General features: G+C 37.5%; 1 protein-coding gene across 1 annotated transcript in view; it reads right to left on the bottom strand.

The window, feature by feature from the left end:
- The window catches only part of ANKRD42 (ankyrin repeat domain 42), a 69,580-nt gene that overhangs the window by 29,754 nt on the left and 22,298 nt on the right, over nucleotides 1-17,528 (bottom strand). The window contains exons 5-7 of the mRNA XM_081798940.1: nucleotides 12,182-12,307; nucleotides 7,903-8,008; nucleotides 4,494-4,669 (exon numbers count right to left, since the gene is read on the bottom strand). Coding sequence (XP_081655066.1) covers nucleotides 4,494-4,669; nucleotides 7,903-8,008; nucleotides 12,182-12,307 — 408 coding nt within the window. The remainder of the gene's footprint in view (nucleotides 1-4,493; nucleotides 4,670-7,902; nucleotides 8,009-12,181; nucleotides 12,308-17,528) is intronic.

The raw sequence follows: 17,528 nt of genomic DNA, 5'->3' as shown, positions 1-17,528 counted from the left end.
GAATATCACTCAGCCATCAGAAAGGATGAATACCCAACTTTTACATCAACATGGATGGGACTGGAGGAGATTATGCTAAGTGAAATAAGTCAAGCAGAGAAAGTCAATTATCGTATGGCTTCACTTATTTATGGAACATAAGGAATAGCATGGAGGACATTAGGAGAAGGAAGGGAAAAATGAAAGGGGGGGACTCTGAGGGAGAGATGAACCATGAGAGACTATGGACTCTGAGAAACAAACTGAGGGTTCTAGAGGGGAGGGGGGTGGGAGAATGGGTTAGCCTGATGATGGGTATTAAGGAGGGCATGTACTGCATGGAGCACTGGGTGTTATATGAAAACAATGAATCATGGATCACCACATCAAAAACTAATGATGTATTGTATGATGACTAACATAACATAATAAAATAAAATTTAAAAAAGAAAAAGACCGATACTCTGAAAACTATAAAATGCTGATGAAAGAAACTGAGATGACATAAACAAATGTTAAGACATATCTTCTCATGGTTATAATGTCCATACTACCCAAAGCAATCCAAGATTCAATACAATCCCTATCAAAACACCAATATTATTTTTCACAGAACTAGAACAAATAACCCTAAAATTTATGTTAAGTACATAAGATTGTGAGTAGCCAAAGCAACCTTAAGACAAAGCTGGAGGTATCAGAATCCCAGATTTCAAGATATACCACAAAGCTCTTTAAAATAAAGTTATCTGGAAATACTGAAAGGATCATTAACTCTGAGCCTCACTACAGGGTGATCTCGGTGGGCTGTGTGTCGGGAACCCCTGATATCAGCATCTTCAGGTCTTCCCTTGGTTGCATTCCCTGGGGAAGAGGCTCTCACCATCCCCTGTAGAGTAGCAATCTGCCTGACAATGTTCCGGGAGCTCTTACAAATTTTATTTCTTTGTTCATCTGTTTTGTTTATTTATATTCCATATACAAGTAAAATCATATGGTATTTGTCTTACTCTGTCTGGCTTGTTTCACTTAGCATAATACCCTCCAAGTATATCCATGTTGTCACAAACTGCAAACAAACAACAACAAAGAGAGAAACAGACTCAAAAATATGGAGAACTGGGGGCTGCCACAGGGGAGCAGGGTAGGGAGATGAGTGAAATGGGTGAAGAGGATTATGAGGCACAAACGTCCAGTTATAAAGTAAATAAGTCGCCAGGATGAAAATAGAGAATATAGTCAATAATAGTGTAATACACATCATGGTGAACATTCACAATGTACACAATTACTGAATTACTATGTTGTACACCTGAAATTAATATTTAACATCCATTATACTTCAATTAGATCTTCTTAATTTTAAATTTTTAAAAATCTAGACATGAATTAGAAATTTTCCTTATAGAACACATCTATGTTGGTCCACAGAACTGGTCCATAGTTCATAGTTGGTCCAACTAGTTCTTCCTGCCTGAAAAACCAAAAATATTTTCCACAGATCAAGAGGAAGGGAATGGACATTTACTGAGCCTCTATTACGGGTTAGGTACTTCCCATTTGCCAGTGTATTAATTTAATCTTTATAATTCTGTGGGAATGACATTATAATATTCTCATTTTTATAGATGAGGAAACTGAGGCTCAGAGATTAACAAAGCTAGAAAGTCGTGAAGCTCTGATGTCTGAATCCAATGCCCAAGCTCCACTTATACAGCTGCCTTTGTTTTGATTAGCCTCAGTTCAATAGATCCTTCTCGCCTTTCTTCTATGAAAGAGCTCCACGGAAACAGTTCTTCTCATTCATTCATATGAACCATGGCTCTCTAACCAAATACCATAAGAAGTAAATAGAGTTATGTGGCATGAAAATACTCCTGTCAGGAGGCCATCTGTGTTGTGACAAGAGCACTATATAGAGAAATCCGAAAGCCTTACTTCCAGTCACTGGGTGACTCTGGACAAGTAATTTAGCTTTTTTGAACTTCAATTTCTTTAGGGGCACCTGGCTGGCTCAGTCAGAAAAGTGTGTGACTCTTGATCTCAGGGTCGTGAGTTCAAGACCCACAATGGGTGTAGAGATTACTTAAACTGAATTTATCTATCAAATATGAATATTCTACTAAACGAGCTTTTCTTGAGATAGAAAACAGAGATATTACCTATTTCACAGGCTTACTGTGAATGATGTATGTAGAAGTATTCTATGAGTGTAAAACACTAGGGAAATGTAAATAATTACCATTAGGATTTTGGAAAATGAAAGTTCTGACACAAGAGTTCTATGCCATACCACCAGCAGAAATGTTAGAGGAATTAAAATTTGCTCCAATTACTAGACATCAAATGAGATCCAGTATGTTCAATAATATAAAATAAAATAAGCCACAGTCCTGCTCATTCTTGAATATTTATTTGCATCAACCTAGTAACATGTCTCCTGAAGAGACAGAAACACATCCACTTTTACTCACTAATTTGGAGTGCTTTAATGTTTAATCCTTTGTTATGGACTCAATGTTTATGTCTCCTCTAAGTTCATATGTTTAAGTCCTAATTCTTAACGTGATAGTATTTGGAGATGGGGCCTTTGGGAGGTAATTAGTTAGATGAGGTTATGAAGGTGGGGCCCTGGTCCAATGGGATTAGTATCCTTATAAGAAAATACACCAAAGTTTGCTTAGTCTCTACCATGCGAGGACACAGAAAGAAGGTGGCTGTCTCCAAGCCAGAAAGAGAGACCTCACCAGAAACAGATTCTGCCAGACTCTGATCTGGGACCTCCAACCTCCAAAACTGTGAGAAAATAAATTTCTAAGCCACTCAATCAATGGTATATTGTTATGGCAATCCAAGTACAATAGGATATCATTTAATGAAGTAAGATTGTCCTTCATTGCTAATTACGAAAATTAAAACTTTGTTATATATGTCTCCATAATGCAATTCATACGAGAGAAAAAATAAAATGTATTTTTATATAGTTATAAATTTGTATTTCATAATAAAATGACAACACTATTTTAGGAAATCCCACCAACAAATATGTTATTAATTGTAGGAATCAAAGAGCAGATATCAAGACTTTTAGAGCTTGAAAAAGTAAACAAATCAAGCCAGTTTAAGAAATAAACAAATATGGGAGCACCTGGCTGGCTCAGTCAGTAAAGTATGTGACTCTTGATCTTGGGGTTGTGGGTTTGAGCCCCACACTGGCTACAGAGATTACTTAAAAAAAAAAAATCTTTAAAAAAAAAAGAATTATGCAAATATGGAAAAATTATCTCTGTTCACCAATGTAAACCTAACACCTAGAACAGTGTAACAGGTATTCAATAAACCTATGTTGAATAATGGGAAAGAAAAAAAGAATTAATAAAGCACAATTTCAGTCACTTATTTTAATACTATATTGAGCAGGTTCAGAATGTTTTCTGAATTCCAGAAAGCAGGACTTTTTCTGATGTCCTGCTCTAGTCCCTTAGCCTAGAGCTGTGCACACAATATATACTGGAATATAAGTTGGATAAATAGAATGCTTTTTTATTTTTTTGCCTATCTAAATTCTGGCCACCCTTCAGGGCAACTGGGTGGCTCAGTCAGTTAAGTGTCTACCTTCGACTCAGGTCATAATCTCAGTGTCCTAGGATTGAGCCCTTCGCTGGGCTCCCTGTTCACTGGGGAATCGGCTTCTCCCCCTCCCTCCGTCCCTTCCCTCTGCTTATACTCTCTTTATCATGTGCATGCACTCTCTAATAAGTTTAATTAATTAATCAATTAATTAATTCTGGCCACCCTTCAAGGAAAAGTCCAAATTCCACTTCTGAAAAGCCTCCCCTGCTACTCTATCCTGAGAGAACAGTCTTTTTAAACTCACAACCTAGTAGCCCAGGCCAAGAATCTAAGAGTCAACCTTGATTATTCTCATTCTGTAACACCTCAGATCCAAATCTATGAGCAAATCCTATCAGTTCTTTTTTTTTTAGATTTTTTTTTTTTTGAGAGAGACAGAGAGAGAGAAAACGTGTAAGCGCATGTGCCTGGGGGGGGAGGGCAGAGGGAGAGAGAGAGAGAGAATCTCAAGCACACTCACCGCTAAGTGTGAAGCCAAGATGGGGCTCGATCCCACAACCCTGAGATCATACATACAACACTGTCTGGCACAAGGTAGATATTCAATAGATATTTGCTATTATTATCTGTAAAAATCATTTGCCAACTAACCATGGAAATCCTTGAGATGTTTATTTCCCTGTTTCCTATGATCCACTTAAGTAATTTTTCCTCCTATGTAACTTTTTCCTCCTTGGGGGACAGAGATCATGTCTTACACTCTTTATGTGTTCAAAAACCCCTAGTACAAATATTTGTACTAGGTCTGGTTCCCCCCAAAAAATATCAAAGTATTTTACTTTGCAGATGGTAAATGTCTTTAGAATAATTTCCAGATTTGTGGTAAAAACTGGCTATGGCATTTCTTAAACAATAAATCACAACAGAGTTGGCACACTTACTTCTGGCATCTGTCTTATCCGACTCACTGAGACATAAATCATCCTTGGCATCAGTGCTTCCCTCAACACCATGTCTTAAAAAAAACTTTATATCATTTTCATCAATTTCATTCTCATCATCTATGTCATATTTCTGTAGCCCCTCTAGTAGCTTTACGGCTGCTAAATGGGCAAACCTGTAGGAAAGAATCAGTAATTAACAAGATTCACAATGTTCTTCAAATTGAAACTGCAGTTTGCACTTAATTTAGCGAATTACACTCTGTACATTATGTCACCAACCCTACCAGTAAAGGAGCAAAACTGCACCTGAAGGTCAGTGACAATTCGACATACATCCAGCTCAAAGAGTTACTGGACACTGAGAACAAATAGTCATGTTAAAGGCTATTCCATAACTGTTACTGGCAAAAATCCAACTGGGAGAGGAGACCCAATACCAAAAGAATATGTGGGGTGCCCCCAGACAGAACTGCTCAACTGAATAGAAAGCCCAGAACCACCCTACTTGTTACCTATACTTACTACCTTTTTGGATAGCCAAATTTAGATTTCAGAAATAGTTCTGGTTCCAGTTTCAGGGCTAACTATAGCTCTAGGCCCCTTAATTTTCAACCTTCCTCAACCCAAAAACTTGGCATGGCTTTGAAATTTAATGAAAAAATAGTGACTTTTCCATCCACATTTTCTATTTTCTTTGATCTTTACCACATCTCTATGAAGCTGTTGTGATTGCATGTAATCTGCATGGTTTTCTCACATTCTTGCTAATTGAAATGTTTAATGTTTTCTCTTATGACATGGAGAACTACTCAAACACAAAATCTCAAATCCTATTTTTTTCACATACTTATATAACCACATACACACAAATATCCTTACCTTTTACCAGGTACTACACATAATTAAAGATATAGTAACAAACATCTTAGGAAGATGTAAGGTTAATAGAATTCATTATCTCTACTACTAGGTTATAATTAACAGCTATCATTTACTGAGTACTTGTTTTATACCAGATTCATAGTGTTTCTATAACACTACATACACATCTGGCATTTTTTTGGTGCATGAATTACAAAAATTCTAATAGATATATTGTGGAATCTCATTGTGCAAATTTTAATTTGCATTTTCCTAATGAAAGTGATTTTGAGCATTTTTTTCATATACATATTTGCCATCTGTATATTTTCCTTTGGTGAATGAACAATATCAAATACTGGCAAGATAAGAAACAAAAGAAACCCTCATCCACTGCTGGTGAGAATACAAGTTGGCATGCTCGCTTTCAAAGCACTATGGCAATTTCTTATAAAGTTAAACATACTCTTAGTATATGACCCAGCAATCCTACTCCTAAGTATTTACCCAAGTGAAGTGAAAACTGATGTTCACACAAAAAACTGTAATGACTGTTTAGAGCAGCTTTATGCATAATCACCAAAAAATGGGTATAATCAAGATGTCCTCTGACAGGTTACTGGATTATCAAACGATGGAATACTATGGAATTCTACAGCCAATGGAATACTGCTCAGCTATAAAAAAGAACTGAACTACAAATACACATGAAAGAATCTCATATAATTATGCTTAGTGAAAGAAGCCAGATATATAAGCGTATGTACTGTACAATTCCATTTATATAAAACTCTAGGAAATACAATCTATGGTGACAGCAGATCAGCATTTGCTTGGGGAAGGGGAAATGGAGAACAGTGGGAGGAAGAGAGATTACAAAGGGGGCACAAGGAGACTTTTGAGGATGATAGGTATGTTCACTATCTTGATGGCAGTAATGGTTCCATGGGTAGGTACATATGTCAGAATTCATCAGTTTGTACTGTACAAATATGTGTACTTTGTCATATGCCAATCAAACCTTGATAAAGCTGTTTTCCAAAATAAAAATAAAGTGGGCCTAAGTTGATAATGATCCTAGGTATGTGGTACCACAAAACCATGCTCCAAGGAACTCAAAGAAATCTCTCAAAATTGTAAGGAACATGAACTCTTAAAAATTGCAGAGCAATCACTGCATGATTAGCATCCTGTTGGGCCTCATTTGCAACTTTTAGCCTACATTCCTACTTTAGATTCAAGCAGTTCTGGACCACATGCAGTTCCTCAAACACACAAGGTACTATCTTACAAGTCTTCCTCCTTCAAACATCAGCATAAATGTTGCTTCCTCCAAAAAGAAAAATTTTCCCTGACCTCTATATAAATTCTGTTTCCCTTCAGTTTCCTTCCTAACTCCCCCAAAACTTTAAAACAGGAAGACCTGGGCACTTTTTCTCCTATGTTCTTATTGAACCTTATACATAACATGTAATATGTTACGATGATTATAATTAATAATAATTATGTATGTACAGTGTGTCTTTACAAGATTGTAGACTTGAGGACAAGGACTGTGTTTTTTGATCTTTGTAATCCTAATACTAACCATAGCAGTAGGGACACGCAAAGTACATAGGAAGTTGAATGAAAAACAACCAAATGAACAAATGGAGGGACTAAATTTTCCTTGAGGACTTGACCTGAATGAGCAGGAGATGCTCAATAACAGGTGTTATATTTAATTCAAAAGTAAATATTAAAATTTGTTTCAAAACCTATGTGACTCCTTTTGATTATTCCTTTTAATAACACAGTATTTCTCAACAGGTAGGGCATTTGGGTGACACAATTTTTCATTCTGTACCACTGTTCTAAGCACTGTAGAATGTTTAGCATTCCTGGACCTGACCTCACTATATATCAGTGATGGTCTCCAGTCATTGTGACACTCCTCCACACATTTCCAAATCCCCCCTCCCCACTAGGAAAGGGGACACTACTACTTCTCAGTTGAAAATCATTACTTCACTTAGAAGTCAAGCAGAGAAAGTCAATTATCATATGGTTGCACTTACTTCTGGAACATAAGGAATAGCACGGAGGACATTAGGAGAAGGAAGGGAAAAATGAAGGGGGGAAAATCGGAGGGGGAGATGAACCATGAGAGACTATGGACTCCGAGAAACAAACTGAGGGTTTTAGAGGGGAGAGGGGTGGGGGGATGGGTTAGCCTGATGATGGGTATTAAGGAGGGCACCACGTATTGCATGGAGCATTGGGTGTTATATGCAAACAGTGAATCATGGAACACTACATCAAAAATTAATGATGTACTGTATGGTGACTAACATAATTAAATTAAATTTAAAAAAAGAAAAGAAAATCATTACTTTAGTGAGAAGAACTGATTTATCATTAAATGTCAATTCAGCTTGAAAATTGTCATTCCATCACCATTTGATGGAGTCTTATAATTCCATTAAATGCTAAGAGTTTTCTGAGTGTAAGAGAGTATATTCAAAACCTTAAAAACAAAAGAAAGTAGTAAAGCAGACAGGGATACCTCTTAGCCACATCGCTGGGTTTCTCCCCTGCTTTGTTGGTAATATTACTGTCTGCTCCCATTTTAATTATCCACTGCAAACACTCTATGTGGCCTTGCCCAGCAGCTATTCAAAAAACAAACAAAAAAACAGAAAATACACACAAAAAGTTATTGTTATTAGTAACAATTGTCTCATATCTCGGACAGTACATTAGAGAGTATTTTCATAAATACTGATCCTTGTAATAAGCAACAAAAGTTGGGCAGATGTCATTCTCTGTTCTTTTATGTATGTATTATTCATTAGACAAACAATCAAAAATCTACTATACTCAGCCCCTATACAGAGGACTTTACATACAGATATAAAAGTTGAAGCTCAAAGAGGTTATTTATTTAACATCATGCAGCATGCAAGTAATGGGTTTGAAACTATAATCTAGGTTTTCCCAATCCTTATCCAGTGTTCATGTGCTGCTATCTATAGCTTCTGACGAATCTTGCATCTGACCAGAATATGAGCACAATCCAGCCACAGGGCCCCACACTGACTTCAAAAATCTTGTGTCATCTTATGTAAACAGGTTATTCTTCTGACTCTCACAACTCAAAATTTACAGGCCCCTCAGTAATTACCTGAACTGTTTACCACCTTTTTCTAAATCTTGTCCTTAACACATGCACTCAGGATTAATTTTCACCTCCACAACTCTGTTTATGTGTCTTCTTGCCTAATGCCCAGCACTCAGCTATATGTTCATCTAACTTCTATCCATCCTTCTAGATCCATCTGAAGATTCAGGGAAACTGGGGGGAAAAAACTTCATAGATTTAACTGACTTTAGGTCTACTAAACAGTGAGACTGGAGGACAGGACAGAACTTAGCAAGTGGCTGGCACATACAGACCCTCAATAAATGTCTATAAAGTTGATGAATGAATAAGTGAATGAGAATATTAAGAAAATGTCAGCTTTGCTCTTACCAGATGTGTAAACTCAGTCAAGAAAACTGATCCCTCTGGACCTCAATTTCCTCATCTTTTACAGAGATGATTTCATATTTAGAAGGAGGGTTCATAAAATTACAATAAGGATTAAATGTGATGACAGTTTTACACCCCATTAAGTATCATACAAACATAAGGTATTATTTCTGAATTCCCATGAACACTACTCTAATAATTTAACCCTTATCAACTTCTGTTCCTCGGTTTCTACTCCTAAATTCCTACTGCATGTATTTTAAGAACCAAATAATTTTTGCCATTAATTACATCCTGACTTCTACAAATCTCTAGTTGTTCATGATTTAAGTATGTAGCTCCTTAACAGTAAGGTCTAGATCTCGTAATGTCTACGTGGTGCAGACATATGATTGGTGCTGACTCTAAGTGCCTCTGTAAAATGAATCAAAGACTAGGAACTTTTGGGGAGGGGGGTGGGGAAAGGGGTTAGGCTGGTATGGGTATTAAAGAGGGCATGTACTGAATGGAGCACTGGGTGTTATACGCAAACAGTGAATCATGGAACACTACATCAAAAACTAATGATGTAATGTATGGAGACTAACATAATAAAATAAAATTTAAAAAAAAAAAGACTAGGAACTTTTGGTATAGCTCTAGTGCCTCAAAAAGTGAATCCACCTCCAATACTGGCAACAGAGAAAAGAGGGCACAAAGTCAGATACAGTGACAAAGTAAGAACTCTTCTGCCCTTCTCTAGTTCACTCAGAGCCATCAGAATGGGCCCCTGAAAATCCTGGGCTTTCTTGCTCTCCCCTAGAGCAAATCCAAAACCAGTTAAAAACAGTACAAGAGGGGCGCCTGGGTGGCTCAGTCACTAGACGTCTGCTTTCCGCTCAGGTCATGATCCCGGGGTCCTTGGATCGAGCCCCACATCAGGCTCCCTGCTCGGTGGGAAGCCTGCTTCTCCCTCTCCCACTCCCCCTGCTTGTGTTCCCTCTCTCACTGTGTCTCTCTCTGTCAAATAAATAAATAAAATCTTAAAAAAAAAAAGTACATGATTTCCCAGACCTCTAGAAACAACCTCACTTTAGACAAAAACAGCAACAAACTCCATCTTTAAGAGTTACAAAAGGGTATTTATGAATCATGGATAATTGTTTTATGTAAGATCAATGAGTTTAACCCAACATTTCCATTTTATTACACAGGTAATATTTACAAAGAGGGGGAAGGGAGGCTAAGTAATTTCCCTAAAATCAAATACAATAAAAGGATTTTTAACCAAGATCCTTATTGTATATTGGTTAGGATATGTTGATTAATTTTATCAGTGTTTTATAAGAGAACAGATAAAATTATGCTGTGGCTAGAAATTTTTAAGAAATCATTTGAAATACTTATGGCTTAGCAAATGAAAGAAAGGAGCAGTCACAGTGGATTTAATAATCATTAAATGACTAAGAAGAATGCCTCAATAATAAACACAACTTATTTACTGAATCAAAATTAAAATTAAAGAAAAAGAAGCAGAGAGATTAATAAATGTGGAAAATGTGAGTTAAGTTATAAAGAGACATCAACTTTTATTTACCCAATTTGGATATAATCTAAACATACAGATGTTCACCAGGAAAGGCAAATGTACACAAAACGCCCCTTCCCCTACTTGTTGCCATTTATCACCCTCCTATCACACTCCCTGATCCACCCCTGGCCCTAGGAATCCTCAATGGACAGACTGACAAGACAAGGGGTGAAGGGCAAACACTTTTGGTTCCTCAATTCACCCTCACATCTTCTCACAATGGCTGCATCCCAAACACCCTATTGTTATATATCAAGTCCTTTAGAACCTACTTCCAAATCCCTCATTTCAATCTTAGTTCCAGTGGTGAAGAAATGACTGAGAAAGGCTGAAAACCAGCCATCAATGAAACTTAATCCTTCCTGTGAAGATGCAATATACGCACCACGATCACATTTATCTTTTGCTACAGTGTCTGAATGATACCCCATATATACATTAGTAATAAAAAGTGGTTATATCTAGGATATGAAATGGGGGCTTCACTCCAGGGCAACACATTTTAAAATATATATACATATACATAGCGCACATTTTAAGTTTCCTCCCCATTCACAAATACCATGGTGAAGAATTAAACCCCTAGACAGCCAGCTAAGATGGAGGAGCGAGATTTTCCAAGTCTAGGATAGAGTGTTTGCCAAAATAGGAACCTCTCTGTGTGTAGGAGAAACCCCCTTTGCATTCCCCTTCTTCTTACTTCACCTAACCTTTCTTATAAAACTATTGGTACACATGATGCTTAGATTCTATACTGGAGATTCATTATGAAGTAAACCAACTTTAACAATTAAACTAAGAACCTAACCAACAGGAACATAATCTATGATTGGGACCATCAGAAGTTATTTATAAAATAAAATCTAACTTGAACACATGACTGCATTAACTACCTTACCTGTCTTTTTACTCTAACCCTTTTTTTTAAGGGTTAAGTAATCTCTATGCCCAACGTGGGGCTAGAACTCATGACCCCAACTTCAAGAGTCACATGCTCTACTGACTGAGCTGGCCAGGTGCCCCTTTAACATTTTTACAAGAATTACCTGTCATTACATTATGAAATAACTTATAATATCACAAATGAAGCAGAATGGAAATTTCACATGCATTAGGTTAAAGATTTGGTTTTTGATTTTATAAATAAAAGGAAGACTGGTAAGAATAAATCCTAGAGTACACACTCCCAAATAAGGAGCTGACAATTTGACAAAGTCTGATTAATTAATATTTTAGAATTCCACAGAGAAGGAAGGAGAGAATGCAGACAAAAGTGGCGGACATCTTGAAAATGTGTTTAAATCTAATGTTCATTGATATTTCTATAAAAGTAAAAACATTTTTGCAGAGTACAAGAAGAAAATTCTGCTATACCTTTTTTCAAATTCTGCTATACCTTTTTCATGCTTTAGCAAGAATTAATAGATCACTTTTATTCCAAAGAAAATATTAGTCCTAAGAAACTTCTCCAGCAGTGAATTTCATATCTTATCATGTCAATGTCTTAAGAGATTTTCCACTGGAATTACCCTAAATGTGATAGTGAATTTCTAGCATCATAAAAGGAGTATCACAATTAAATTGAAAATTAAGTACTCTGTGTACCATATAAGGTAGACTGATATCCCTTAGGATATTAGGAAAAGTTTTACATTTTCACGTGTTTCTAAGGGACAATTATTTTAAAAGGTAAACAACAGTAATTGTGTCAGAACTGAAAATGAAGCAGGAATCATAACTCACCTTTATGCAAAGGAGTTGATCCATTATTATCACGTTCATTAATATTGATTACTCCATCTTCTATTAATTTCTTAAGCATTTCCAAATCACCCTTAAAGGCAGCCACATGACCTGGAAATGCTAAGGCTATGAATAAAAATTCAGCATTTCAGTAAACACATGTGTTCATTCTTTTTCCCTGCCTTAAGCAGTCACACATTTCAGATTTCAATATTAACTCAACTATGACAATGTTATACTGGAATTAGTTCAACTGATGCAATGACAAGTAATAAAAAGAGAATCATGGGCGCCTGGGTGGCTCAGTTGGTTGAGCGACTGCCTTCGGCTCAGGTCATGATCCTGGAGTCCCGGGATCGAGTCCCACGTCGGGCTCCCTGCTCAGCAGGGAGTCTGCCTCTCTCTCTGACCCTCCCCCCTCTCATGCTCTCTATCTCATTCTCTCTCTCATATAAATAAATAAAATCTTTAAAAAAAAAAAAAAAAAAGAGAGAATCATAAGATAAGATTATTATTAATTGTGTAGCCCTTTCTCCCCACAGGACTTCAAACATGCCAAGAGTATACTGTACCAGAACTATTCTTAGCCATATTCCATTCTTTCCTCAGACCAACACAAAACACAAGAAGATGGCCGTTTTCAACCCTTTGTATAAAGACATACTTGGTCTAAAGTCCTACATTTGCACAGACCACTCCCTCTCTGTTTGCAAGGAAGTGAAGAAAGCAAAATAAACTGGAAGCAGATAAAGTATATGTACATATACAAACACATATACATATACACACGCTTGTGTAAATGTACCTGACCTAGTGCCTAACCATAAATACTTGAGAAAATGTTTTTAATGTAACAACCACATATATTGAGCCCTTACTGAATGCCAGACATGGTAGTAAGCCCTTGTAAGGAATGCCTCATTATAAACCTCTTAACAACGTTGAGATATAGGTATTCTCATTCTTAAATACAGAAACAGAATAGCCAGAGTATTTTTAAAGATTTATTTATTTATTTATTTATTTATTTATTTATTTTTAGAGAGAGAGAAACAGAGAACACAGTGAGGAGAGGCAGAGGGAGAGGGAGAGAGTCCCAAGCAGACTCTGTGATGAGCATACAGCCCAACACAGGGCTCGATCTCATGACCATAAGAGATCATGATATGAGCTGAAGCCAAGAGTTGGACACTTCACCAACTACACCACTGAGGCATCCCTTCAAAGTTTTTTAAATAACAAAGCTGGGGAAAAAAAAATAAAACAAAAATAAATAAAATGAAATAAAATAACAAAGTTGGAGACTTACACTACCTGATTCTAAGTCTTACTATAAAGCTATAGTAACCAAGACAGTTGTAGTATTGGCAAATAAACAGATATATCAGTAAAACAGAATGCAGAGGCCAGAAATACACCCATACGTATATAGGCAACTGATTTTTTACAAAGCTGACAAAATATTTCAATGGGGAAAGGGAAGCCTTTCCAAAAATATGGTGCTATGACAAGTAGCTATATGTGGGGGAGGGGGGGAACAAAAAATTCATTTTTCATTTCACCCAAAATTCCACATAAAATTTAACTTGATGTAGATCAAAGATCTGAATTAAAAAACTAAAACTGATAAACTTCTAGAAAACTATAGAAGAACATCTTGCTAACTTTGAGGTGGACAAGTATTTCATAGATAGGACACACAGAAAATGACGTGTAGAAAAGATTGAGAAATTCTACTTTATCAAAATTTAAAACTTTTGTTCTTTGAAAGACACTCCACGGGGCACCTGGGTAGAGTGCCAGTTAAGCGTCCAACTCTTGATTTCAGCTCAGGTCATGATCTCAGGGTCATGAGATCAAGCCATGTGTCAGGCTCCATACTGAGTGTGGAGCCTAAGATTCTCTCTCCCTTCTCTCCCTGCCCCTCTCCTGTTACTCATGTGCACTCTCTCTCTCTCTAAAATAAAATTTTAAAATATATATATATATATATACTGCCAAGAAACCAGGCAAGCTTCAGAATGGGAGAAAATATAGGCCATAACATATATCTGAGAAAACATAAAGAACTGTTAAAAGTCAGTAATTAGTAGACAAACAACCCAATTAAAAAATGGGCAAAAGATTTAAACAGATACTTCATAAAAGATATACGAATGCCCATTTGAAAAGATGCTCAATATCATTACTTTCCAGGAAAATGTAGATTGAAACCACAGTAAGATAACACTACACATCCATTAGAACAGCTAATAAAACAGACTGACCATATCAAGTGCTAGCAATTCCATGGAGCAAATGGAATTCTCATACATATCTGGTGGGGATGTAAAGCAATACAACTACTTTAGAAAATAATAACTTTTTTTTTTTTTTTTTTTTTGTTAAGTAGCCTTCACGCCCAGCATGGAGCCCACTGTGGGGCCTGAACTCATGACCCTAAGATCAAGACCTGAACTGAGGTCAAGAGTCAGACTCTTAACCAACTGAGCCACTCAGGTGCCCCAGTTACACAACTTCTTAAAGTTAAACATACACACACCATACACCATACCCCATACATCCCACTCCTCCATATTTACCAACAGAACTGCAAACATATGTCTATGTAAATGTTCAGAGCAGCTTTATTAATAATAGCCCAAAACTGGGAACAATCCAAATGTTCATCAGGTGAACTGTTAAAAAAAATATATATGGTACATCCATATAATGGAATGCTATTCAGCAATAAAAAGGAATGCACTAGTATTAATATACTTAACAAGGATGAAACCTCAAAATGGTTCCATCAGAAAATTCAAACTAATCTACAGGGACAGAAAGCAAGTAAGTTGTTGTGTGGGGCCAGGGTGAAAGTAAGGGTGAACTTTGAGAGGATATAAAAAAAACTCCAGAGGTGATAGAAATGTTTTATATCTTGATTGTGATGGTTTCATGAGTGAAAACATACTTCAAAACTCACTGCACACTAAATGAATACAGTTTATTCTACATAAATCATACATTAATAAAGATGATTTTGGGGTGCCTGGGTGGCTCAGTTGGTTCAGTGTCAGACTCTTAACGTGGCTCAGGACATAATCTCAGGGTCCTGGGATTGAGCCCCAGGTCAGGCTCCATGCTCAGCATGGAGTCAGCTTGAGGATTCGCTGCCTCTCCCTCTACCCCTCCCCCCATTTGTGCACTCTCTCTCTACAATAAATAAATCTTAAAAAAAAAAACAACTTAAAGTTGATTTTTTAAAAAGGATATCCTAATCAGAGTGAAAAACCAAACCACAGTGTGAGAGAAAATATCTATATCAGAATTAATAAAGGATTGGAATCAAGACTATACAAAGAACTCAAATTACTTAGAAAAGGACAAAGAACATGATTATTAAAAAGGGAGTATAGGGAGCAAGATGGCAGAGGAGTAGGAGACCTGGATTTCGTCTGGTCCCAGGAATTCAGCTGGATAGGGATAAAACCATTCTAAACACCTACGAACTCAACAGAAGATCAAAGAAAAGAACAGCAACAACTCTCTGAACAGAAAAGCGACCACTTTCTGGAAGGTAGGACATGAAGAGAAGTGAATGTGAGGCGATATTTGGGAGGAGAGACAGCGGGGGAGGGGGCCTCTGTCGACCGCTTCTGGCAAGTGACAGAGCCACAGAGCACAAAATCGGAAGTTTTAGAAGTCGGCTCCACTGAGGGACGTCACTCCAGTGGCTAAGCAGGGGGTGGAACCCCCACTGGGACAGTGTGGTCTCAGGAACCTCGGGGTCACAGAAAGACCGGGGGTGCCTGAGTGTGGCAGAACTCCCAGGGATCGGACCAGGGAAGCCGGCTGCAGAGATGGAGCCAAGGAGTGGGCTCTCAGCTGAGGGTTACAATAAACCGTGATCCACGGCACAGTCGGGCCACTGCTCCTCCAGCAGGGACCCAGCAAGCAGCAGATATGGGGAGACTCTCCTTCCTCCCCCGGGAGGAGCAGCACGGGAGCACACCGCAGGGATCTGCTGGGTTTGGAGACTCCACACGGGGTCGTGTGCCAGAGATAGAAACGTTCAGTCACAGGCCGGGTGAGCGCGGAGTGTGGCCGGAGACCAGGGAGAGGGGAGTGACTGATTGCTTTTCTCTGGGGGCTCACTGAGGAGTGGGGGCCCTCAGTTCTCGGCTTCTCCGGGGTGGAGATTGGGAGGCTGCCATTTTCACTCTTGTCCTCCAAAGCTGTAGGAAAGCTTGCAGGGAACAAAAGCTCCTGAGAGCAAACCCGAGCAGATTACTTAGCAAGGAGCTGGCAAGGGCGGGCAATTACGCCTCCAGCAAAGACATTTGAGAACCACTGCAACAGGCCCCTCCCCAAGAAGATCATCAAGAACAGCCAGCCAAGACCAAGTTTACCAATCAATGAGAATGGCAGAACTTCAGCGCTAGGGGTATACTGCACATAGAATTCATGGCTTTTTTCCCATGATTCTTTAGTCTTTCAAAGTTAATTTTTATTTTTCTTTTTTTTTATTTTTCTTTTTCCCTTTTTCAATCAACATCTTCTCAATCCCTTTCTTAAAAAACCTTTTTTATTTTACATTTTTAGAGCCATATTCTATCCATTCATAGTAGTAACCCTTATTTTTGGTATATATATATATATATATATATATAAGATGTCCTCTCCTTAAAATTCTGGGATACAGTTTCTTCTAACAGATCAAAATATACCCTAAATCTCTAGTGTATGGCTTTGTTCTAGTCTCCTGCCTGATCACATTCTCTCCCTTTTTATTTTTTTTAAATCCTCTTCTTTCTTTCTTCAACCAACTTCTTATCAATTCCTTTTATAAAATCTTTTATACTTTTCATCTTTACAGTCATATTCCATCCCTCCATATTTACCCTTATTTTTGTACATATATAAGTTTCTCTTTCTTTAAAATTTTGGGAGGCACTTTCTTCTAACAGACCAAAATACACCCAAAATCTAGTGTGTGGCACTGATCTATGCACCAGCCTGATCATATTTGATCATATTCTGGTTTTGTTTTGTTTTGTTTGTTTTTAACTTTTTCTTTTTCTTTTTTTCTTCTTTTTTTCCCTTTCTTTTTCCCCGGTTTCAAGTCTTTTCTGATCTGTTTAGTGTATATTTTCTGGGGACGTTGTTACCCTGTTAGCATTTTGTTCTCTCATTCATCTATTCTCCTCTGGACAAAATGACAAGACAGAAATATCACCTCAAAAAAAGATCAAGAGGCAGTACCGACTGCCAGGGACCTAATCAATACGGACATTAGTAAAATGTTGGAACTAGAGTTCAGAATGATGATTTTAAAGATACTAGCTGGGCTTGAAAAAAGCATTAG

Source organism: Leptonychotes weddellii, chromosome 11 (genome assembly GCF_054177405.1).
Source record: "Leptonychotes weddellii isolate Sample4059 chromosome 11, ASM5417740v2, whole genome shotgun sequence".
In the NCBI taxonomy this organism is placed as follows: domain Eukaryota; kingdom Metazoa; phylum Chordata; class Mammalia; order Carnivora; family Phocidae; genus Leptonychotes; species Leptonychotes weddellii.
The sequence above is the reverse complement of the archived record's forward strand: the minus strand, read 5'-3'. Positions and strand labels throughout refer to the sequence as shown.